Genomic DNA, 17802 nt, shown 5'->3' on the forward strand with positions numbered 1-17802 from the left:
ATGGCCAGACGCAGCCGCGGCGGCCAGCCCGCGAGCCGCCAGTGGCGCTAAGTTCAAAGCGGCCGAGCCGAGCCCGGGAAAGGGGCGGCGGAGAGCCGGGCTCCTTCTCCCCCGGGGGCAATAAAAGGAGCGCGCCGAGGAGAGGGGCGCGGGCCCGGTGCCCGCCTCCAACTCAGCGGGCGCGCGGCTCCCGCCGGAACCGCACAGGGACCCCCAGCGCGGGGGCGAAGTTCGCAGGGGAAGGGGGTGCGCGGAGGGCACGCGGGGAGCGAGAGGGACCCGGCCCGGCAGGCCGCCCGCACAATGGAGGCCCCGCCCCTGCCCCGCCCCTCCTCCTCCCTCGCCCCTTCCCTCCCTCCCTCCCTCGCTCGTTCCCTCCCTCCCTCCGCGCCGCCCCGCCCCCGCCCCCCAGCGCCGCGCGCGCCCGGCCCCCCCGCCTGCCACCTGAGCCTTCGCGCGGACGCCGCGCTCGCTCCCGGGGCCGCCGCCCCCGCCCCCCTGCACCGCCCCCCGCCCGGGCCGCGCCCCCGCCCCGCGCCCGGCTCTCGGCCGGGGCCGCACAGTCGCGGCGGCTCGCGCCGGGGAGGACATGAGCCGGGGCCCGGGGGCGCACCCTCCCGCCGCGCTCAGCCGCGCCCAGCGTCCGCAGACGCCCTGAGCCGCCACTCCCGGGCCGCGCCGCCCTCGCGCCTCAGTGCCGGCCCGCAGCCCCAGCCCGCCGCTCTCCCACGGGCGCAGCCCCTCTGCCCGCGTCCCTCATGGCCAAGCCTCTGCTGCTGGTCGTCTGCGGGGCTCTGGTGGCGGCCGGGGTCCAGTGGGGGCCCAGCGCGCCCCCCGCCGGGACGAGCGAGCCCCCGGACGCGCCGACGGTGGCGCCCACGGAGGACGAGACGCTGCAGAACGAGGCGGACAACCAGGAGAACGTGTTGTCGCAGGTAGTCTGCGGGCCCTGGCCACCCCCTGCCCCAGGCCCCGGGCCGCTGCGGCCCGATTCCGGAGGCGATTCCTCAGCGGAGGGACGGGGTCCTCCTCCCGGCGTCATGGGGTCTTTCAAGGTTACCGAATGGGGAGAAAGGAGAGAAGGAAGGCAAGACTCCACACAGCACCCTGAGAAGGAGGGTTAAAAAAAAAAAAAAAAAAGATTCTAACCCAAACCTCTAGTTCCAGGGCTGTGAAAGCGTGGCAGTCTCTTGCCTGTGTGGCTCTTCGTGGGAAAGGGGACGTGACAGCAGGCGGGCGTGTGGGCCGGGAGGCAGACGGCTCTCCCCCGGGGTGGCACTTGACAGCCCAGAGTGGGACGCACACCAGGAAGGAGGGGGTGAAGACAGAACAACGGCAGGTGTGATGCCCCCCGGTGGCCCCGCACAGGGGGTACCAGGATAAGAGCCAGCATATTGGAGAGGCAGGGGGAAATGCAGATCTGCTCTCCTCTGGTGGATAATCGGTGGGGGGTGAGTGACAGCTGATTGTGTCGGGCTTTGTAAAGTGTCCCTTTGCAAAGTGCTGGGTTTGACCCAACTTCAAACACCCTGGTTCCTGTTCTATTAGCAACAGACTGGTGGAGCAGTAAGACTTGGAATGGCAGGAGTGCTGGGTGGGTAGAGCCGGGTCTCCTGACGGTCTGCAGCCCAGGTGCCTGCAAGGGACAGCTCTCTCGACCTGCACGCGCTCCAGAGCTGGATATAGTGTGGTGGGTGTTGCCATCACCTTAAGGATGGGGGCTGGCCAAGGGAGGGGGTCTGTTGTGCTGCCTGCATCTTGCTAAGTCCTTGGGCTGGGTGTTGTCTCCTTTCTGGAGGAAGATCACTTCACCATGGTGTTATCAAACGCTCGTGTCCTCAGCCTTTTCCTTCAGAAGTTATGCTGCTTGATGCCGCATAGCCCGATAGCCTCACACTGGCTCCTAAATCGAAAGGACATAAAAATCTGTCACAGCGGGGCTCTGGAGGACCCTGCATGAAAGTGTTCCTGAAACCCGAGTCTAGGAGAGGAAGGAATCCACCCAAGGTCCCAGAGTGGGCTTTGCAGGAATCCAGGCAGAGTTTCAGCGAGCAGACAGCCACAATTTACTGTCTGTCAGCCCATAAAGAGCAGCCGCTTCGGTCACCCTGCGCGGTGACTCCTGCTCTGATCCATTCTGTATTTGACAACAGCTCTAAAACAAATATTAGTGTTAGAAGAAACCCAGCCTTTGCAAGAAAAACATTACAAGCCTTCTTCCCCTAGACGGCATCCCAGGAACATTCCCACCCCAGCAAGGGCTCTGCCTGCCTGCCAGGGTCCTTAGTCAAAAGAAGGGAACCCTTTTCTGTGCACCTGGAAAGGGAGAGCTCCGCGGCTCTGTGGCTGCAGGCTCTGTGGCTGGGGAGCTGGGGAGGAGCCTTTTCCCCCAGAAAGCCTGCTTCCATGGTGTGCTTTCCTGCCTGGGGAGGCTGGCAGGGGCGAGAGCTCAGAAGGAAATGTTTAGCATTGTAGAAGCAGCAAGTGCTGCCAGGTTGTTGTCCTGGCTGTGGCCTAGGGCTTGGGTTCAGAAGCTGTTCTAGGAGTGAAAGGAATCCTTAGGCTGAGTAGACCTTACCGAGTTCTGGGCCTGTCTCTTTGCTCCCAGGTCTCTTTTTAAAACCGAAACTATCCTTCAGGGACGCCTGGGAGGCTCAGTCGGTGAAGCATCTGCCTTTGGCTCGGGTCGTGATCCCAGGGTCCCGGGATCGAGTCCTGCAATGGACTCTCTGCCCAGTGGGGAGCCTGCTTCTCCCTCTGCCTGCTGTTCTCCCTGCTTGTACTGTTCCTCTTTCTGTCTCTGGCAAATAAACTTAAAAAAAATCATTAAAAAAGAAAAAAGAAAGCATCCTTCGAAGGTCAGATCAAGTACCACTTCCTCCGAGAAGTCTTCTCTGGCACTCGGCTGGGGCCTCTCCGGCCGGTTTGAGCCCGGCTGTACTGCACCACATCAGGACTCTGGCCTCTCTCTGCTTGGCATGGCTGTGATCTGTGTGGGTGTTGCACCGCAAGCTCCTGCGAGTGGGCTCTCTGGCCCGTCCACTTCCCTCTCTTAGCCCCCGGCACCGTCCCGAGCGGGCACCCTATGAGCGGTCCGTGAGGGATGAGGCTAGAGGCAAAGCAGCCTTCAAACTGGCGTCTCAGCCCTGCCATCCTTCCTTCCGCCCCTGTCCTTTCCTTTTTAAACCTCAGCCTGGGCTCTAGCGAAGGCAAGGGCTCATCTGTTTTTCCCTTGAAATGATGAAAGCCTAAGGCCCCCTGAGAAATGCACAGCTTTCCAAGACAAATGAAGACAGCTGAACTCCTAAGCGCCTTCAAGGAAATTTCAGTGTCAGCAAATCGTGTTCCGATGACCTCTTCTCCCGACTGTTCGGAGTCGTCTGAGGTCTCCGGCTAGTGCAGGATGTTCGACACAATGAAGGCTGACCCTTCCTGGGAGCTGAGCCGATACCTCTGTTTGCACACTCAACCCCTTCCTCTGTCTCTGTGTCTAGTTGCTAGGAGACTATGACAAGGTCAAGGCTGTGTCTGAGGGCTCCGACTGTCAGTGCAAGTGTGTGGTGAGACCCCTGGGCCGAGATGCCTGCCAGAGGGTCAATGAGGGAACCTCCAGGAAGGAGGACTTCTACACCGTGGAAACCATCACCTCAGGCTCGTCCTGCAAGTGTGCGTGTGTGGCACCGCCATCGGCCCTCAACCCCTGCGAGGGAGACTTCAGGCTCCAGAAGCTGCGGGCAGCGGACAGCCGGGACTTGAAGGTAGGACCGGGGCGGTGCGATGCCACGAGTGGGAGGGTGCCCTAAGGCCTTTGGGTAAATGGGACCTGGCTCAGCCTGTTAAAGGTCACGTCCCAGCATCTAGCGTGCTGAGTGTGTGTCCGAGGCCGGTCATCTGGCAAGCCGGTCATCCGCAATCCCGATATCTGAAGGGGATGCTGAGAGCAAAGTGTGCCGGCCTCTCCCTGTGGAGCCGGGGAGGCTGGGCCTGGGAGCAGCTGCTGTGCCCAGGGGCCAAAAGAACTCCATGTTCTTCTCCGTGAGAGTTATTGCCATGACTTGCTGTTGGCCCAGCATGCACCCCAGAGGCTAGAGACATAGGAGCGAGCCTGGCAGTCCTCAGCACCGGGGCTGGGGTGACCCAGGGCAGCAGAAGTCTGGGGCCTGCCATAGGTCGGGATCAAATGGAGACCCTGGTCCCCAGGGTGGGGAAGCTCAGGCCTGCCTGAGGCCACTGCACGGCTGGGCGGAGAGCTTGGCCCGATCTTCACAGTGTGGGCTAGCCGCCTGCAGTCAGGCCGACTTGGGTACAGATCTTTGCTTTGCCACTGACTGTGATCCTACTCACGGCGCCTCAGTCACTTGCCTGACCTCCGTCTCCTTGCACAGAAAGTGGGGACTACAGTATCTCCCTTGCGGGGGAGCTGAGATGGCATACCTTAGCAGAATGCCTGATACACAGTCAGAGTCAGGAGCCACTGGTCTCTCTCGTGGATGACCACGCAGAGGGCCACCATGGAGCCTGGTGCCAGCCACACACCCTATGACCAGTGGTCATGGATTCCCTTCAAGCAGAGTGGGGTTCCGCAGCAGGTGCTTTAACATCCCGTCCAGGGACTCAGCCGGCCTCACAGAGCTGCAGCCCTGCCTGGAACTACTTTTGGGACTGCCCTGTTATGGGATTGTCTGGGCCCTGAGAGCTTCTGGAACAATCGTCTATTAGGAGTCAGAAGACCTTCACAGATTCCATCCTGTGGCTCTCCCCCACGATCGAGCTGCCTTCCTCTGGTGGGAACCACGAGTGTCTCGTACATGGAATTCTTCACCCAGTAGCAAGGCTGAGAGACAAGTGTGTCCGGCAGGCCCTTCGGGGACTGGTCCTTGGCTGGCTGGCTCAGCTTAGGCATCTCTCATCGGCCCCTTTGCCTGCACTCGGCGTGCCCTGGATGCCCCCAGAGCCTCAGCCACCATCCTCCCAGGCCGCTGGCAGAAAGTCTGGTGCATCTGACAGCTCTTGCCACCTCAGAGAAGGGTCTCTGGGCCTCCGTTACCCCAGGGTCAGGTTAGCTTTCAGTGCTGAGGGAAAAGCGCTGGTAGGTTCTAGGCCTTCGGGAGACGATGAAGGCAAGTGTTCCAGAAGCACAGAAGAAGTTCCTAAGCCCTGTTGTTGAGTATTTGGTTCGCTTGCTGTGGGCCAGGTGCTGTGCTGGGTAGCTTGGGGAGACTCCTTTGAGCTGAGAGAATAGGAGGTCTGGACAGTTTGGCGAAGGTTTTGGTGACCAACAGCTCTCTGTTGTTCACTTGTCCTTACAGGATTCTTCCATTTGTCTCGTCCGTGTGTTCTAGTTGTCAGACTGTCTCCCACCCCTGCTCCTGTGCCCCCCACACACAAACGCCAGTTTCCAAGGCCACCTCCCTGTGGAGCCTCCAGCGTGGAGGTCCGACAGGAAGCATCTCGTCCCGGGTCTGTCGCACCCCAGCCCTTGACTAACCCCCCACTCCTGTTTCCTAGCTTTCCACCATCATAGACATGCTGGAAGGAGCTTTCTATGGCCTGGATCTCCTGAAGCTGCATTCCGTCACTACCAAACTGGTAGGGCGGGTAGATAAGCTGGAGGAGGTAAGGTTTTGCCTATGCCTTTTTTCTTTTTAGCTTTTATTTCTTTATTTCAGAGAGAGAGCGTGGGCAGGGGGAGGGGCAGGGGGAGAGACAGAATCCTCGAGCAGACTCCATGCTGAGGGCAGAACCCAACACGGGGCTCGATCCCAAGACCCTGAGATCATGATGTGAGCCGAAATCAAGTGTTGGAAGCTCTGCCGACTGAGCCACCCAGACCACCCTGCTGTATCTTTGTCTGATCAGGTCCAGAAGTTTGTATCAAACTCCCCACAGTAGTTTTTCAGAAAGCAGGTATCCTGACCAGAATTAACCCATCTTCTTCTTGGAAAGACAAAATAGTAAAAAACTCACCCCAAATCATGCCAAAGTGTTGATGACAGAGAGGATCCGTGACATATAAATGTAAATATCTTTTTTCATAGACAAGAGCCATACACCCAACATATTTCTGTTTTTACCTTGACTTCCAGGGAACTCAGAGCTAAATGAAATCTCAGAGTACAGTAAGCATCTTTCTTCCGGTTTTGTTTCATTATTTCAACTGTCCTGCCGTCCGTCTCCCTACGTGCGTGTGCGTGTGCGTGTGTGTGTGTGTGTGTGTTTGCATAGATCCATCTCAAATCCACTTTAGAGAAAGAAGATGTAAAAATGATTACTAATAAATAACATTCCCCACTGGAAAGCTTTCCGGCTCCTCTCCCGCTGGAAGGACGGACCGGTGGTGTAATTTTCCCAGACAGACATCACGTGGTTCCGACGGGGCTCCCGGGACGTGCACGGCTGGCTCCACGGTTTTCAGCGGGCGGTGCGGGGGGTCTGCTGTGAATAGAAGTCATTCACACAATAATAATGTTGATGCCGTTTTGTTGCTGTCCTACTTCAAAACAGAGATAAGTCATTTGGTCACCAGGAAGGGAATGACGACCACGCAGCCTCATTGGTCAGGAGCTTACGGGTGTGTGTCGTCTACTGGCGCCCCGTTCTTCAACTGATACTTGAAACGGTGACTCAAAAAATTAGGTCTGTTTAAATTTTAGACTGCGACTGTCAGCACTCCCCTTACGCTTCAGAAAATGTTCCCGGGAAGTGAACACCACTTCCTCGTCCACCTGTCCTTGGGCCCGACTCCCGCAGTGCTGTGATGACTGCTTTCTGAACGTGGCCGTCAGCTCTGGGAGGGTTGGTGGGTCCACAGTCACTTGAGTTCCCAGGTCTGGCGAGAAAGGTCAGGGCCCTGGAACCCGAGCTTTCTAGACAGTTCGAGGTGGCCAATAGGACCACGTCAGCCCACTCTTCCTGAGGGGCCTTTGCAAGAGAATTAGGCCTAATCTTTACTCTCTCTTTAACGTCGACGGGTGGAGTGAGGAATTTGGGAAAGGTCAGCACCGTCCTGCTACCAAAGGCCTTCATCCAGGCCCGGATTCATTCTCCCATTTACAACTACTTTCTGGTTCCTTCAGATGGGTTCAGAAGGGATCAAGCCTGGATCCAAGTTGACCTTGGAAATTGGGAAGTTCTTTTTCCCTTGGCCCCCAGAGCCATGCAAATGTGAGATGCTCCCTTTTAAAAAGGGGTTAACATTTTATAGGGAAAGGGCTGACAGCCACCTCTGCTGCTTTCACTGGACCTTGGCAGCCACTTGGTTTTCATTCTGTCTCAAGAGCACAGACCGGGAAAGAAGGCTCCTGGGTAGAGCACAGTGCTCAGGAGGCCACGGTCAGGTGCTCAGCCTCCTAGGGCTCTGCTCAACTCCGTAGTCAGGCAGCGAGCCCTTCCTGCTGACAGAGGGTAGGCCTGCATGTAGTGGGCAAATCTGGTGCAGTGACACTGCCCTGGGAGGATGGTGTCCTCTGTGTAGGCACAAAGTAACTGGGTTTTTGCCAAAACCAATCTGAGGTGTATCGATCAGAGCGATCTCTTTTTCCAAAACCATGGTATGTCGAGTAGCAAAAACTGGCCCTTTATATTAACATCAACAGCCCTGTATACTCCCACAGCAGTTATGGCTTTGAACCATCCCATAGACACTGAGCGCTTTTGCTGCCGCGAGCTGGGTAGGATGTGAGTGAGGCCTGTGGTAGGTTCTAGGGAAGTGGAGGCAGCAGCTCAGGCCTTCTGGCTCCTGGGCCAAGGCTCTTTCTAATCAACCCTGTAAGCTGCTTTGAGTCCTTGCTCTTTGCCCCGGGATGCATCAGTTTTTCCTAAGCAGAGCTTCAAGCAACAGCTCTTCCAAGGGCATTTTTAGGCCGAGCTGTGGCTGCGGCCCGTGAAGTCCTGTTGAACAAGATTAAAGTGGAACAAGAGGTTCCCCCAAACAGACTGTCCAGGGCTACCAGGCGCAGTGGTGTGGCCGATGGCACAGATGGGGCCAGGCTCCGGGCCCGCAGAACAGAGCACTGTCTCCTCGAGTGACATTCAGCCTCTGTCTCCTGGCTCAGGCTGGCGGACTCGTCTGCAGTCTGCAGTCACTGGAAAGGCACAGTGTTGGGTAAATGGAAAAAACAGTCCTCCAGCCGCGCTCTGCAGGAGGAATGGACGTGAAATTCCGCTTCTGGTCTTTGGATATTCTGGAATCCCAAGGGGGGTGCTTTGGAGGTCAGACCAGACAAAGGGGTCAGATTGGAGGGGCATTTTGCCCAGAATAGGATCAGTGCTTGGCAGTAGAAGCGGGCACACGTGTGAACCCCACCCCCCACCCCCATGTGTATGTAGAAATGGAAATTCCATTTGCAAATGAAAGAGGAAGGAAGGAGAGAGAAACAGAATCTAAATGGCTTGAGTCTTGCCTTTTGGTAAAATCAGCTCTAAGAGCTCTGGTTAATGGGGAGATCTTGGTTAAGCTTTTGTTTTAACTTAAGGATTATTTTCCTTAATTACTTTCCTTTTATGTGTGTGTTATTTACACACATAAAAAAAGAACATAAGCAACAAATGTACAACTTAATTATTACAAAACAAATACCCATGTAACTATCACCCAGCTCAGGAAAGCTCCGCACCCCCCACACGCCTCCCCTCCCCCAAAGGAACCTCTATCCTGACTTTTATGTTAATCATCTTCTTTGCTTGTTTTTTTTTTTTTTTAAACATTCTCATTACCTAAGGATGCATCCCTAAATATAACAGTTTTGTCAGTTTTTGAGCTCTAGGTATATAGAGTCCTACAGAATTGTGTGTGTGAATGTGTGGGTACCCGTGTATGTGTGTTGGGTTTCTTTTACTCAGTTTTGTTTTTTTGGTTTGTTTGTTCTGTTTTGTTTTGTTAAGTAATCTCTGAGGCCAGCGTGGGACTTGAACTCACAGCTCTGAGATCAGGGGCTGTGTGCTGCACTCACTCAGCCCGCCAGGAGCCCCTCAATTTTGTTTTTATTTTTTTAGTTATTTATTTTTAAAGATTCAGTTATTAGAGAGAGAGCATGAGTGTGCGAGAGCAGAGGGGGCGGAGAGAGAGGGAGAAGCAGGCTCCCCGCTAAGCAGGGAGCCCAACATGGGGCTCGATCCCAGAACCCTGAGATCATGACCTGAGCCGAAGGCAGATGTTTACCCCACTGAGCCACCCGGGTGCCCCTTTTCAATTTTGTTTTTAACAGTTACTTATGTTGTTTCGTATCCTGTGGTTTATTTATTTTTACTGCTGTGCCGTATTCTCTTGTGTGACTATAGCGTAATTTATCCAACTGCCCTACTGAGGAGGGATATGGGGTGTGTTTTCAGGTTTTTAATTCATAATAGCCCTGGGAGCTCCCCTGTATACACACAGCCCCATGTGTGCTCCTGGACCCAGGCCTGCGGGCACTTCTCAGTGCTGTGTAAGTGGGAACGGAGCTACCAGGATGTGAGTTAGGCTAACCTTCAGTTGTAGGGGCGATTGCAGAACTGTTTTCCCAAGTGCTAGTACAAATTTACGTTCCCTCCAGCAGGGTATGGAAGTGCCACACACATCCTCACCAACAGCTGGTACTGTCAGACTTTCCAGTTTTTGTCAGCTTGGAGAGTGTAAGAGAGTCGAGCCATGTGACTGTATTCCAGAAACCTAACCCCCAAAACATCTCTTCTGTTCGCCTGGTGGAGGCCTGAAGCCCCATGGGCATTCCTCTAGAACTGGCCCCAGTAGAAGTAACATCCGAAGTGGTCAGCAGGTCAAAAACTTTTTTTTTTTTTTTTTAAGATTTATTTATTTGACAGAGAGAGCACATAAGCCAGGGAAGGGGCAGAGGGAGAGGAAAAAGCAGACTCCCCGCTGAGCAGGGAGCCCAATGTGGGGCTTGATGCCAGGACCCCGGGATCATGACCTGAGCCAAAGGCAGACGCTTCACCGACTGAGCCCCCTGGGCACCCCCAAGCCAAGAACCTCTAATGTGGTAGACTAAGGCTGGCCGTTGAGAGAGGCTGGGAAGGAGATAAGAGAGGTATGAGGGTGCATTGAAATTGGGGGTGAGTACACAGAACAGGAGGCAGCAGAGATGAGAATCAGAAATGTGGAAGGAAAATCTGCAGCTTCCAAAGGCGAGGGCAAACCCTGGTCATGGCACTGATTCAGCTAAGAAGAATTTACCCCGAGCTCTGAGGACACCCAGAGACCCAGAGCTGTGTGGGCTGCCCGAGCCTCGGCATGGGGATGCAGGCGCGGGCTACAACCCAGAATCCAACTGCTGCTTCCAGGAGGTTTATTAGCAAAGTGGAACAAAGGACGGAGGGACAGATCGCTAAAATAATCTCTTATAGCATCACAGTCTTAGTAGGATTAAGTCATTCCCTAAAGAGGGCAAATCTTTGGGAAGAAGTGCCCCACCCCCACTCAGCTGTGGGGTGCACCTGTCCATGTTCGTAAGTACTTAGAAATGGGTATGACCGTGTACACACGTGCCTTTGTAGACGTGTGCGTGCGTCTACAAAGTGCCTGCAGCTCCCCAAAGTGCGATTTCTGTTGCCGAAGCCCGGCCCCGGCTGCCGGGTGCGACTCTTCTCTTTCTCTTGCCCTTCTCTGCCGGGCTTTGCGAAACGTGTCCATGAGCACAGGGCATGGTCACCGTGGAACCTTGTGTGTCATCCGAAGGCTTTTCTCCTAATGGCATTGTGTCCAAGTAAGATCTCACATCTGTGATGTGTTTACCAGGCTCAGAACTGGCCTGCTCCCCAGGATGTGCTAGCACAGACATTGCTAAGGCTTCTCCTTCAGCCCTGACGATGTGGTAGCCTTTGGATTTCTGGTCTGAAAGGCAAGATCAAAGAGCATTCCTGACTCTGGGGGGATATATCTTTTCACCAACTAATAGGAAAATGTCATGTGCGTCTGTGCAGGCCTGGCCGTGAGTTAGGTCTCTTTCCAGGCCTCCCCTCTCTGCCCGCCCTCTGTGCCCATCGAGACACCCCGAGTGTTCACTCTCCTTCCCAAGCAAATCTGCATTTGCGGTGAGGCATTTCATGCCTCTCCCACTCCAGTGCAGCCTTGGAGAGGAGTCTCACCCACCCTGTCCGACCCCAGTGTTGTCACCTTGGAAAGGGAAAGGCTTCAAGAGAGTATTTCTAAGCTACATTTCAGCTTTAATGTTATTTAATTCAGCTACATCTGAATGTGAGTTCTCCTGGGGTTGTATATATTTCAAATCTAATTTGTCACTGTGGAATGAAAGGTTTTCTTTTCAGCTAAGCAGACTGAAGGTGTGAGAGGCAGCCCTCCATCTGCTGCCCTAGGAACAGCTTCTAGCTGCCAGGACTTGAAGGGGACATTGTGCTATATAGACGGGTGAGGTTACCCCTATCCAGAAATTCAGCATCAGAGGCCTGGGACTTCTTGGTCTCAACTTGTCTGACTGTCCTTCCAGGCTCTGGACTGCTTGAGGGCGACCTGAGCCTGAATCATCTCTATTTCAGTGTGCTGGCCCCCCACCCAAGGTAGACTAGACACTCAGCAGCTGTTTGGTTGGGGGAGTGATTGAAGGGGCAGCTGGTGGCCCCTGCCCCTGGGCCAGCCTGTCCAGCTCCGTCAGCTGTGGTCCGGGATTGTGCCAGGTCCTGCCTGTCCGCTCAGCTGGGACACCGGCTGTTTCTAGCTGCTCTCACCCTCCAGCACTCTCACTGGGGGCTGGAGACAGCTGTTGGCTGGGGTGGCTGTCCCAGGCCACCGGGTCCTACCTGTGTCCTGGAAGGCTCAGAGGGGGAAGGGCAGGCGAGCTGCTGGAAGCTCAGAGCCCCCAGAATCCGGTCGCCCACACGCTCACTTCACCCCCTCAAGGAAGGCCGTTCCCTGCGCCCTCTGGCTTGCCATCTGGATCGGGCCCTGGGCACATTCAGCCAGCGAGTGATAGGGGTCAGGTGGCCTCCTCGGATGTGGAGGCACGTGCCTGCTGCAGGACTTGACCCAGCCACAGTCTGGCTTTGTCTCCTCCTGCAGGGGCCAAGTGCGTCTTTTTACAACCCAGCAGCCTCTCCGGGGGACTAGGGTTCTCGCCTTCCCTCTTGCCCGAGCTGCCAAACCTTAGCTCACTTCCCCTTTTCCGCCAACATATCTGCTCCGGATGGCGAGGGCCAGCCCTGCTCCAGCTTCACCTGGGGGCATCGTCGGCCTTTGTGCCTGGCAGCGCATGCCCAGTGCCTCGTCCCTTCTCCAGGCCAAGCCTGGCGAGTGGGATTCCTTATTCCTTCTTTCTCCAGCTGGGACCTGGAGGGGTCCCTTCCCTTGCCTTGCTGGTGGGGTGCACTGATGCCCAGAGCCAGCCCCTTCATCCCTGCACGCCTGTCCCTGGTTCGGGGCGGGGCAGGGGGAACAAGAGCACAGAAGCCTTCCAGAGCTCTGCACCGTGCTCGCTCCCGTCACCCCCAGCGCTTTCTGCTTACGCTGTCACCGTCTCACCCAGGCACCCCTGTCCCTGTCCAACAGCCAGACAAGGTCAGGACACAGTCTGTACCTGTGAAACAGCTTCCCTACATCCATTCCACTGGGCTGCACACCTCCCATGGCCTGACACCCGCATGCCGGCTCTGCCCCCAGCTCCACCAACTTCCAGTCCCCTGTGCCCAGGAACCCCGCCAGGTTTGCATACTTCCTCCCCTCTGGTGTGCATGCCTCTGGCTGTATCAATGTGAGACACGTGTCCCCTTCTGGCAGTCTGGGCTTGCTCTCGGCATCTCCTGGGCCCCGGGCCAACGCCAAGTGCCTCCAGTCCATGGCGCATGCTCTGTGAACCCTGCTCAGGTCCTTGCCTCTGCTCAGATCTTTATATGCTGTGGCTGGCTGTGTCCAGCCTCTGAGCCAGCCCCGTCTACAGGCCCTTCCTTTCTCCTCCCTGCCCTCCTCTTCCTCACACCAGCATCCTTGGCGGGGGCTAGATAGGCCCCCATGCCTGTGTCCTCCACTGCATTGCTGGCACCTCCCTGGGCCAAGCTGCACACACTATCACCATCACGGCTGCAGCTGTCCGGAGGGGAAGAGCCTGAGGCCTGAGGTCATGGGCTTCGCTGTTCAGCCAGAGCAGAGTCAAGAGTACCCTGTGTGGGCGGTGTCCCGTGTGCTTCCTGAGAAGTGGCACAAGAAAAACCTTGGTGTGGGGAAGCAAGAATCTCAGGGGATGATGGGGTGGGGGGCCTGAAAGGCCAGCGCCCCCCCCCCCCCGGGTGGAGGCAGCTGAGTCGGGGGTGGCTGAGGGGGTGGTCGCTGCCCTGGGGGACGCCCGCTGGCCCAGCCTGGCAGGCCAATGGGGTAATGCCCCTGCCTGTTGGCTGTTTACTCGGCGACTGGCTGACTTTTCTGTTCCTGGGCGGGGGGAAGGAACCGTATAGCTTCTGTGGGTTCTCAAGACCAGACTGTACCAGACCCTCCTCTGTGGAAACTCCAGATAACGGCTCCTTGCTCAAATGGGAAAGGGTATCGGGGATTTATAAATCAGGGAGAAGAAGTCCCCTCCAGGGACCTAGAAACCCCAAGATCTGGAGAACGGGAGCCAAGTCCATGGGGCTGCCCCTTTGCCTCACAGAGAGTGCAGACGCTGGTGCAGACTCTTGCAAGGTGTTCAGGAATCCGGTGGGATCTTGTTTGTAGCAAGGCTCTGCGGGGCCGGGCATTGGGTCCACCCAGCAGGGAGTCCTAGGGCCGCACCGCAGCCCCCATTCTAGAGACTGGGTCATTGACCTTCCTGACGTCTCGGGAGATACAAGTGTCACCCGCCGTGACTTTGACTTTTCATTGGTTGGCGCTTTCCTGGTCATTGCTTTCATCCCTTTAAGGAGGGTGGTCTTCATCAGAGCGGGGTCCTGCTGGGTGTGGCTTACACTTGACCCCTGAGGCCCAGCATGGAGCGCGTGAATGTATTAATGTGGAAGTAACACCCAGAACCCCTGAGCCTGCTGGGCTGTGTCGTATGTCTCAGGACGTTGAGAGGTAACAGGGGGGAGGGGCCCGGACCTGACACAGCAGGTGCTCAGGGATGCACAGAAATGCGTGAATCCTGGGCGCCTGGCTGGCTCCCTCGGTGGAGTGAGCGCTCTTGATCTCGGGGTCATGAGTTAGAGCCCCATATTGGGTGTAGACGTGACTTAAAAATCAAATCTTTAAAAACAAAAAAAGAAATGTGTGAATCCCACGGAGGCACCTGGCACCTTTCCTGTTGGCCCCAGAAAAATCTGGGTCCTATAAAACTGCCTCTTTTGAACATTTGGGCCCCTCTTTTCCAGAGGTGTACCCCAAGCTTCCTACTTTTAAAGCAGCACTTCTCAAACTTGTCTGCAGATTGCCTGGGGGTCTGGTTAAAATGCACACTTCGATTCAGCAGGTCTGGGCGGGGCCCCAGACTGTCTTCCTAACAGCTCCTGAAGGTGCTCCCCGCTGCTGGTCCGTCCCACTTTGCGGGTCCACTGCACCCCATGTCTCTGCACATGCACATGCACAGTCTCTCAGAGACCCCGAGGCCACACTGCAGTATTCAAGGGCCCCTCTGATGGGCTCCCCACGGTTCCAGAGCTGGCTGAGCACCAGGACTCTCCCTTAGGGGTCTTAGTGGTCCCGTGAGTGAATTTCAGAGACAAGGACCAGGAGGCTAGGTGCTGGGCTCAGCTCTGCCACTTTTATTTTTATCATCCTGGGCAAATCCCATCATTCCTCTGGGCCTCGGTGTCCCCATCTGAGACATATTTGAGTTCTGGGATCCTCCAGGGGCCTAGAAACCTCAACTGTAATATCCTATGAAATATAATAACCACTTTGTGTGTCTCAGGCGCTTCCTCATATTTTAACTTATTTACTCATAGGAATTCATCGGGAAAGTGCTAGTATTGCCCCATTTTACCCCTAGGGAAACAAGCACAGCGAGTCTGATTAGCCCAAGATCAAAGAAGTAGCAATAACACCAACATGTGAGCCAGACGGTTTCCTCCAGAATCTGTACTCTTAACCATTGCCCTCGACTGCCCCTGGTAACACCTGTCAAGAGTGACTGTTCATCCGCTAAGACTGCTCGATCCAGCTGTTCCTGAAAGAAGCCTTCTTTCTCAGGGGCTTTATCTCTTCCAGTGAACTCTGTGCAATTTAGAGAGGCGAGCTTGGCTTGAGCCCCACAGAAGCACAGCAAGCCCTTCCAGGGCTCAAAATCTGCCATGAAATGAAATGCCAGAAAAACGGCATGGCTAGGGGTCCCGGAGTCTGGTTAGTTTTAACAAGTACCTGATGCATTCTTTGGGGCAGCCCCTGTAGGAGCCACCAGAGCCACAGTGTCTGGGGGTTACTATCTGCCTGGGTACTTAGATTCGCTCTCTGAGCTACTGTGCCTTTCCTCTGTGACTTTGAAATATCTTGCCAGGTGGCAGGGGTCTGACCCTTTACACTCCTCATATCTGTCTGCTAAAGACGGAAAGCAAATGCATCCTCTGTTTTACGTGTTTGCTTCCTCTACCCCCATAAACAAGGCTTAAAGAGAACATCCCATCTGAAAACTCAGATGCAGGGCGCCTGGGTGGCTCAGTTCATTAAGCGTCTGTCCTTGGCTCTAGTCGTGATCTCAGGGTCCTGAGATCCAGCCCTGCATCAGGCTCCCTGCTCAGTGGGAAGCCTGCTTCTCTCTCTCCTTCCACACCACCTCCATGTCCTTTCTCTCTCAAATAAATAATCTTTTGTAAAAAATAAATAAAAAATAAAACAAAAACTCTAACGCTTATGGAAACTTTAGAATACCGGCCAGAGTTGGACGATGTTGGATCTCAGGCCAGTAAACATCTCTCAAAATAACCTGAGGAGAAAGGGCTCCTCTGAGCCTGCCGGTAACTGTCCCTGGTTCAGATCCCGTGCAGCGTCCCCTCCTCTAGGACACTGTCTCTCCCCTGTCCCCTCCCTCCTCTGAACTCCGTCAGTTCACCCTTGCCACTTGCAGAGTCCAGTGTGCTGGGTCATCTTCCTCCCGCCATGTGGGCCTTTTTCCCAGTTACAGTCGGCATCTCCCCAGCACCCCAGGACAAAGCCCCAGCAGTATTTGAGCCTTTTTTTGGTACCACAGTCTACCTTAGACACACGGGAGATGCTCACTAGTATGGGTTGGCTGAAGTACACCTTTGGTCCCTTCCAGTATGAACCAGACCTGGAACACAGGTCATTTGCCAAGTGGGGGTCATTTAGGGAAACTTTTTATGGGTCAATAGGAAAGTTTGAAACCTGCCCGTGGGTTTTCTATGTAACCAATGCCTTTAAAAAGTGCCAGGGAATAGTTTGTGTTCACTAGAAAAGCAGATTAAATAGGTATCTTTGGCCACTTCTTCTCAAATTGCTTTTTTAAAGACTCTTCTTTCATTAATCGAGCTCCTGGTTCACATGCTTTGGGTCCAAGTGAGTGGAATTTTTTGTCGTGTTCGTATTCATGGGTTAAGGGGGCATGCGCCATGTACCAGTGACGAAAAAGAAGCTAGGTGTCCTGGTGACCCCAAAACACGACAACATCAGGGTTAGGAAAGCCATGGGGGCTTGGGGGGAGGGTATCTCCTGCTGCGGGACATGCCAGAGACATGCTGCGCCCACAGGACTGCCCGGGGCCTGGCCCACAGTGCAGGGGGTTAGATGCTCTCCAGGATTTGGGTCGCTCCCTGGCCGCTTTCTCCACCCGTCTCCATGCACCCACCTCTGAGCCAAGAGAGGGGCTGGCTGCCTCCTGTGCAGCTCTTCCATGGATCTTCGTGACATTTTTTTCCTTTCTCAGGAAGTTTCTAAAAACCTCACCAAGGAAAATGAACAAATCAAAGAAGACGTGGAAGAAATTCGGACAGAGATGAGCAAACTAGGGAAAGAGAACTGCTCCGGCGGCGTCCTAGACGGCATGCCTGACGTGCGCTCGGCTCTGCAGAGGGACGCGGCTGCAGCGTACGCCCACCCAGAGGTGTGGCCCTGGCCCCGAGGCAGCTGGGGGTGGGGGGGGTGGGAGGTTTGGGGGGTGCACAGCCCCAGGAAGCACACGGCCAGGCTTGTACCTGTGCCAGGCTCTGTGCGTTTGGATCCCTTCACAGCCATGGTCACATTTCTTCTAGACGGCCCTTCTGTAGGTGTGATGGGGTAGGGGACAGGTCTGTGGTACCTAATGGTGAAGCCCACAGGAGCTCCGAGAGGAAGCGGTGAAGCCCTGGCCCTACCCCGCCACCTGAGTGAGGAGTGAGGAGGAGCGGGCGTGCTCCTGGGTTGTCTGGGCCCGTCGTGGTTCACTCCTGCCGCCCTGGCATCATTACTGACAGAACCTTCTTCGGCTCTCAAAAGCTCCCCAGTTAGAAACAGGAAGTTGTGGGGCCTCCCTGTTCACACAGGGCCTGTGGTGCACTCCGGCCGTCCATCGCCATCCCGGGTGGCTTTCCCCTGTTGCGGCAGGCTGGGCGGAAATCGGGATCCTCACTTTCCAGAGGAGGGGACACATCCCGGGACGCTCGTGGGGCGCCTCACTCGGCCACGGAGGCGGTGGCAGGGCTTCTCAAACCTCTGTCTCCTCCCACCCAGTGGCGTCCCGGCACGAGCCCCCCGCTGGCCGTGCGTAAAGGGGAACGTTGTGTGACGGGGTCTGGAGCGATGCCACAGGACCTGCTTATCAAAAATGCCCCCGCTTGGCGCTGGTTCCTTTTGACCCCAGTTAGGAAGTGACGCTCACGTGCATTTCTGTGGCTCTGAGTGTTGCCATTTAATGTGGTGGTTGTGTCCCAAGCTGGTGCCCAAGAAACAGTATCTATTTG

The 17802-nt window shown here is 55.6% G+C and overlaps 1 protein-coding gene across 3 annotated transcripts in view; it reads left to right on the forward strand.

The window, feature by feature from the left end:
• Window positions 1-541: 541 nt before the first annotated feature.
• The window catches only part of OLFML2B (olfactomedin like 2B), a 34376-nt gene continuing 17115 nt past the window's right edge, over window positions 542-17802 (forward strand). For all 3 annotated transcript variants that reach the window (XM_032319128.1, XM_032319129.1, XM_032319130.1), the window contains exons 1-4: window positions 542-935; window positions 3495-3758; window positions 5509-5616; window positions 16791-16967. In XM_032319128.1, the coding sequence (XP_032175019.1) occupies window positions 759-935; window positions 3495-3758; window positions 5509-5616; window positions 16791-16967 (726 nt within the window). In that variant the 5' untranslated portion in view covers window positions 542-758. The remainder of the gene's footprint in view (window positions 936-3494; window positions 3759-5508; window positions 5617-16790; window positions 16968-17802) is intronic.

This window comes from Mustela erminea, chromosome 17, assembly GCF_009829155.1.
Source record: "Mustela erminea isolate mMusErm1 chromosome 17, mMusErm1.Pri, whole genome shotgun sequence".
Taxonomy (NCBI): Eukaryota; Metazoa; Chordata; class Mammalia; order Carnivora; family Mustelidae; genus Mustela; species Mustela erminea.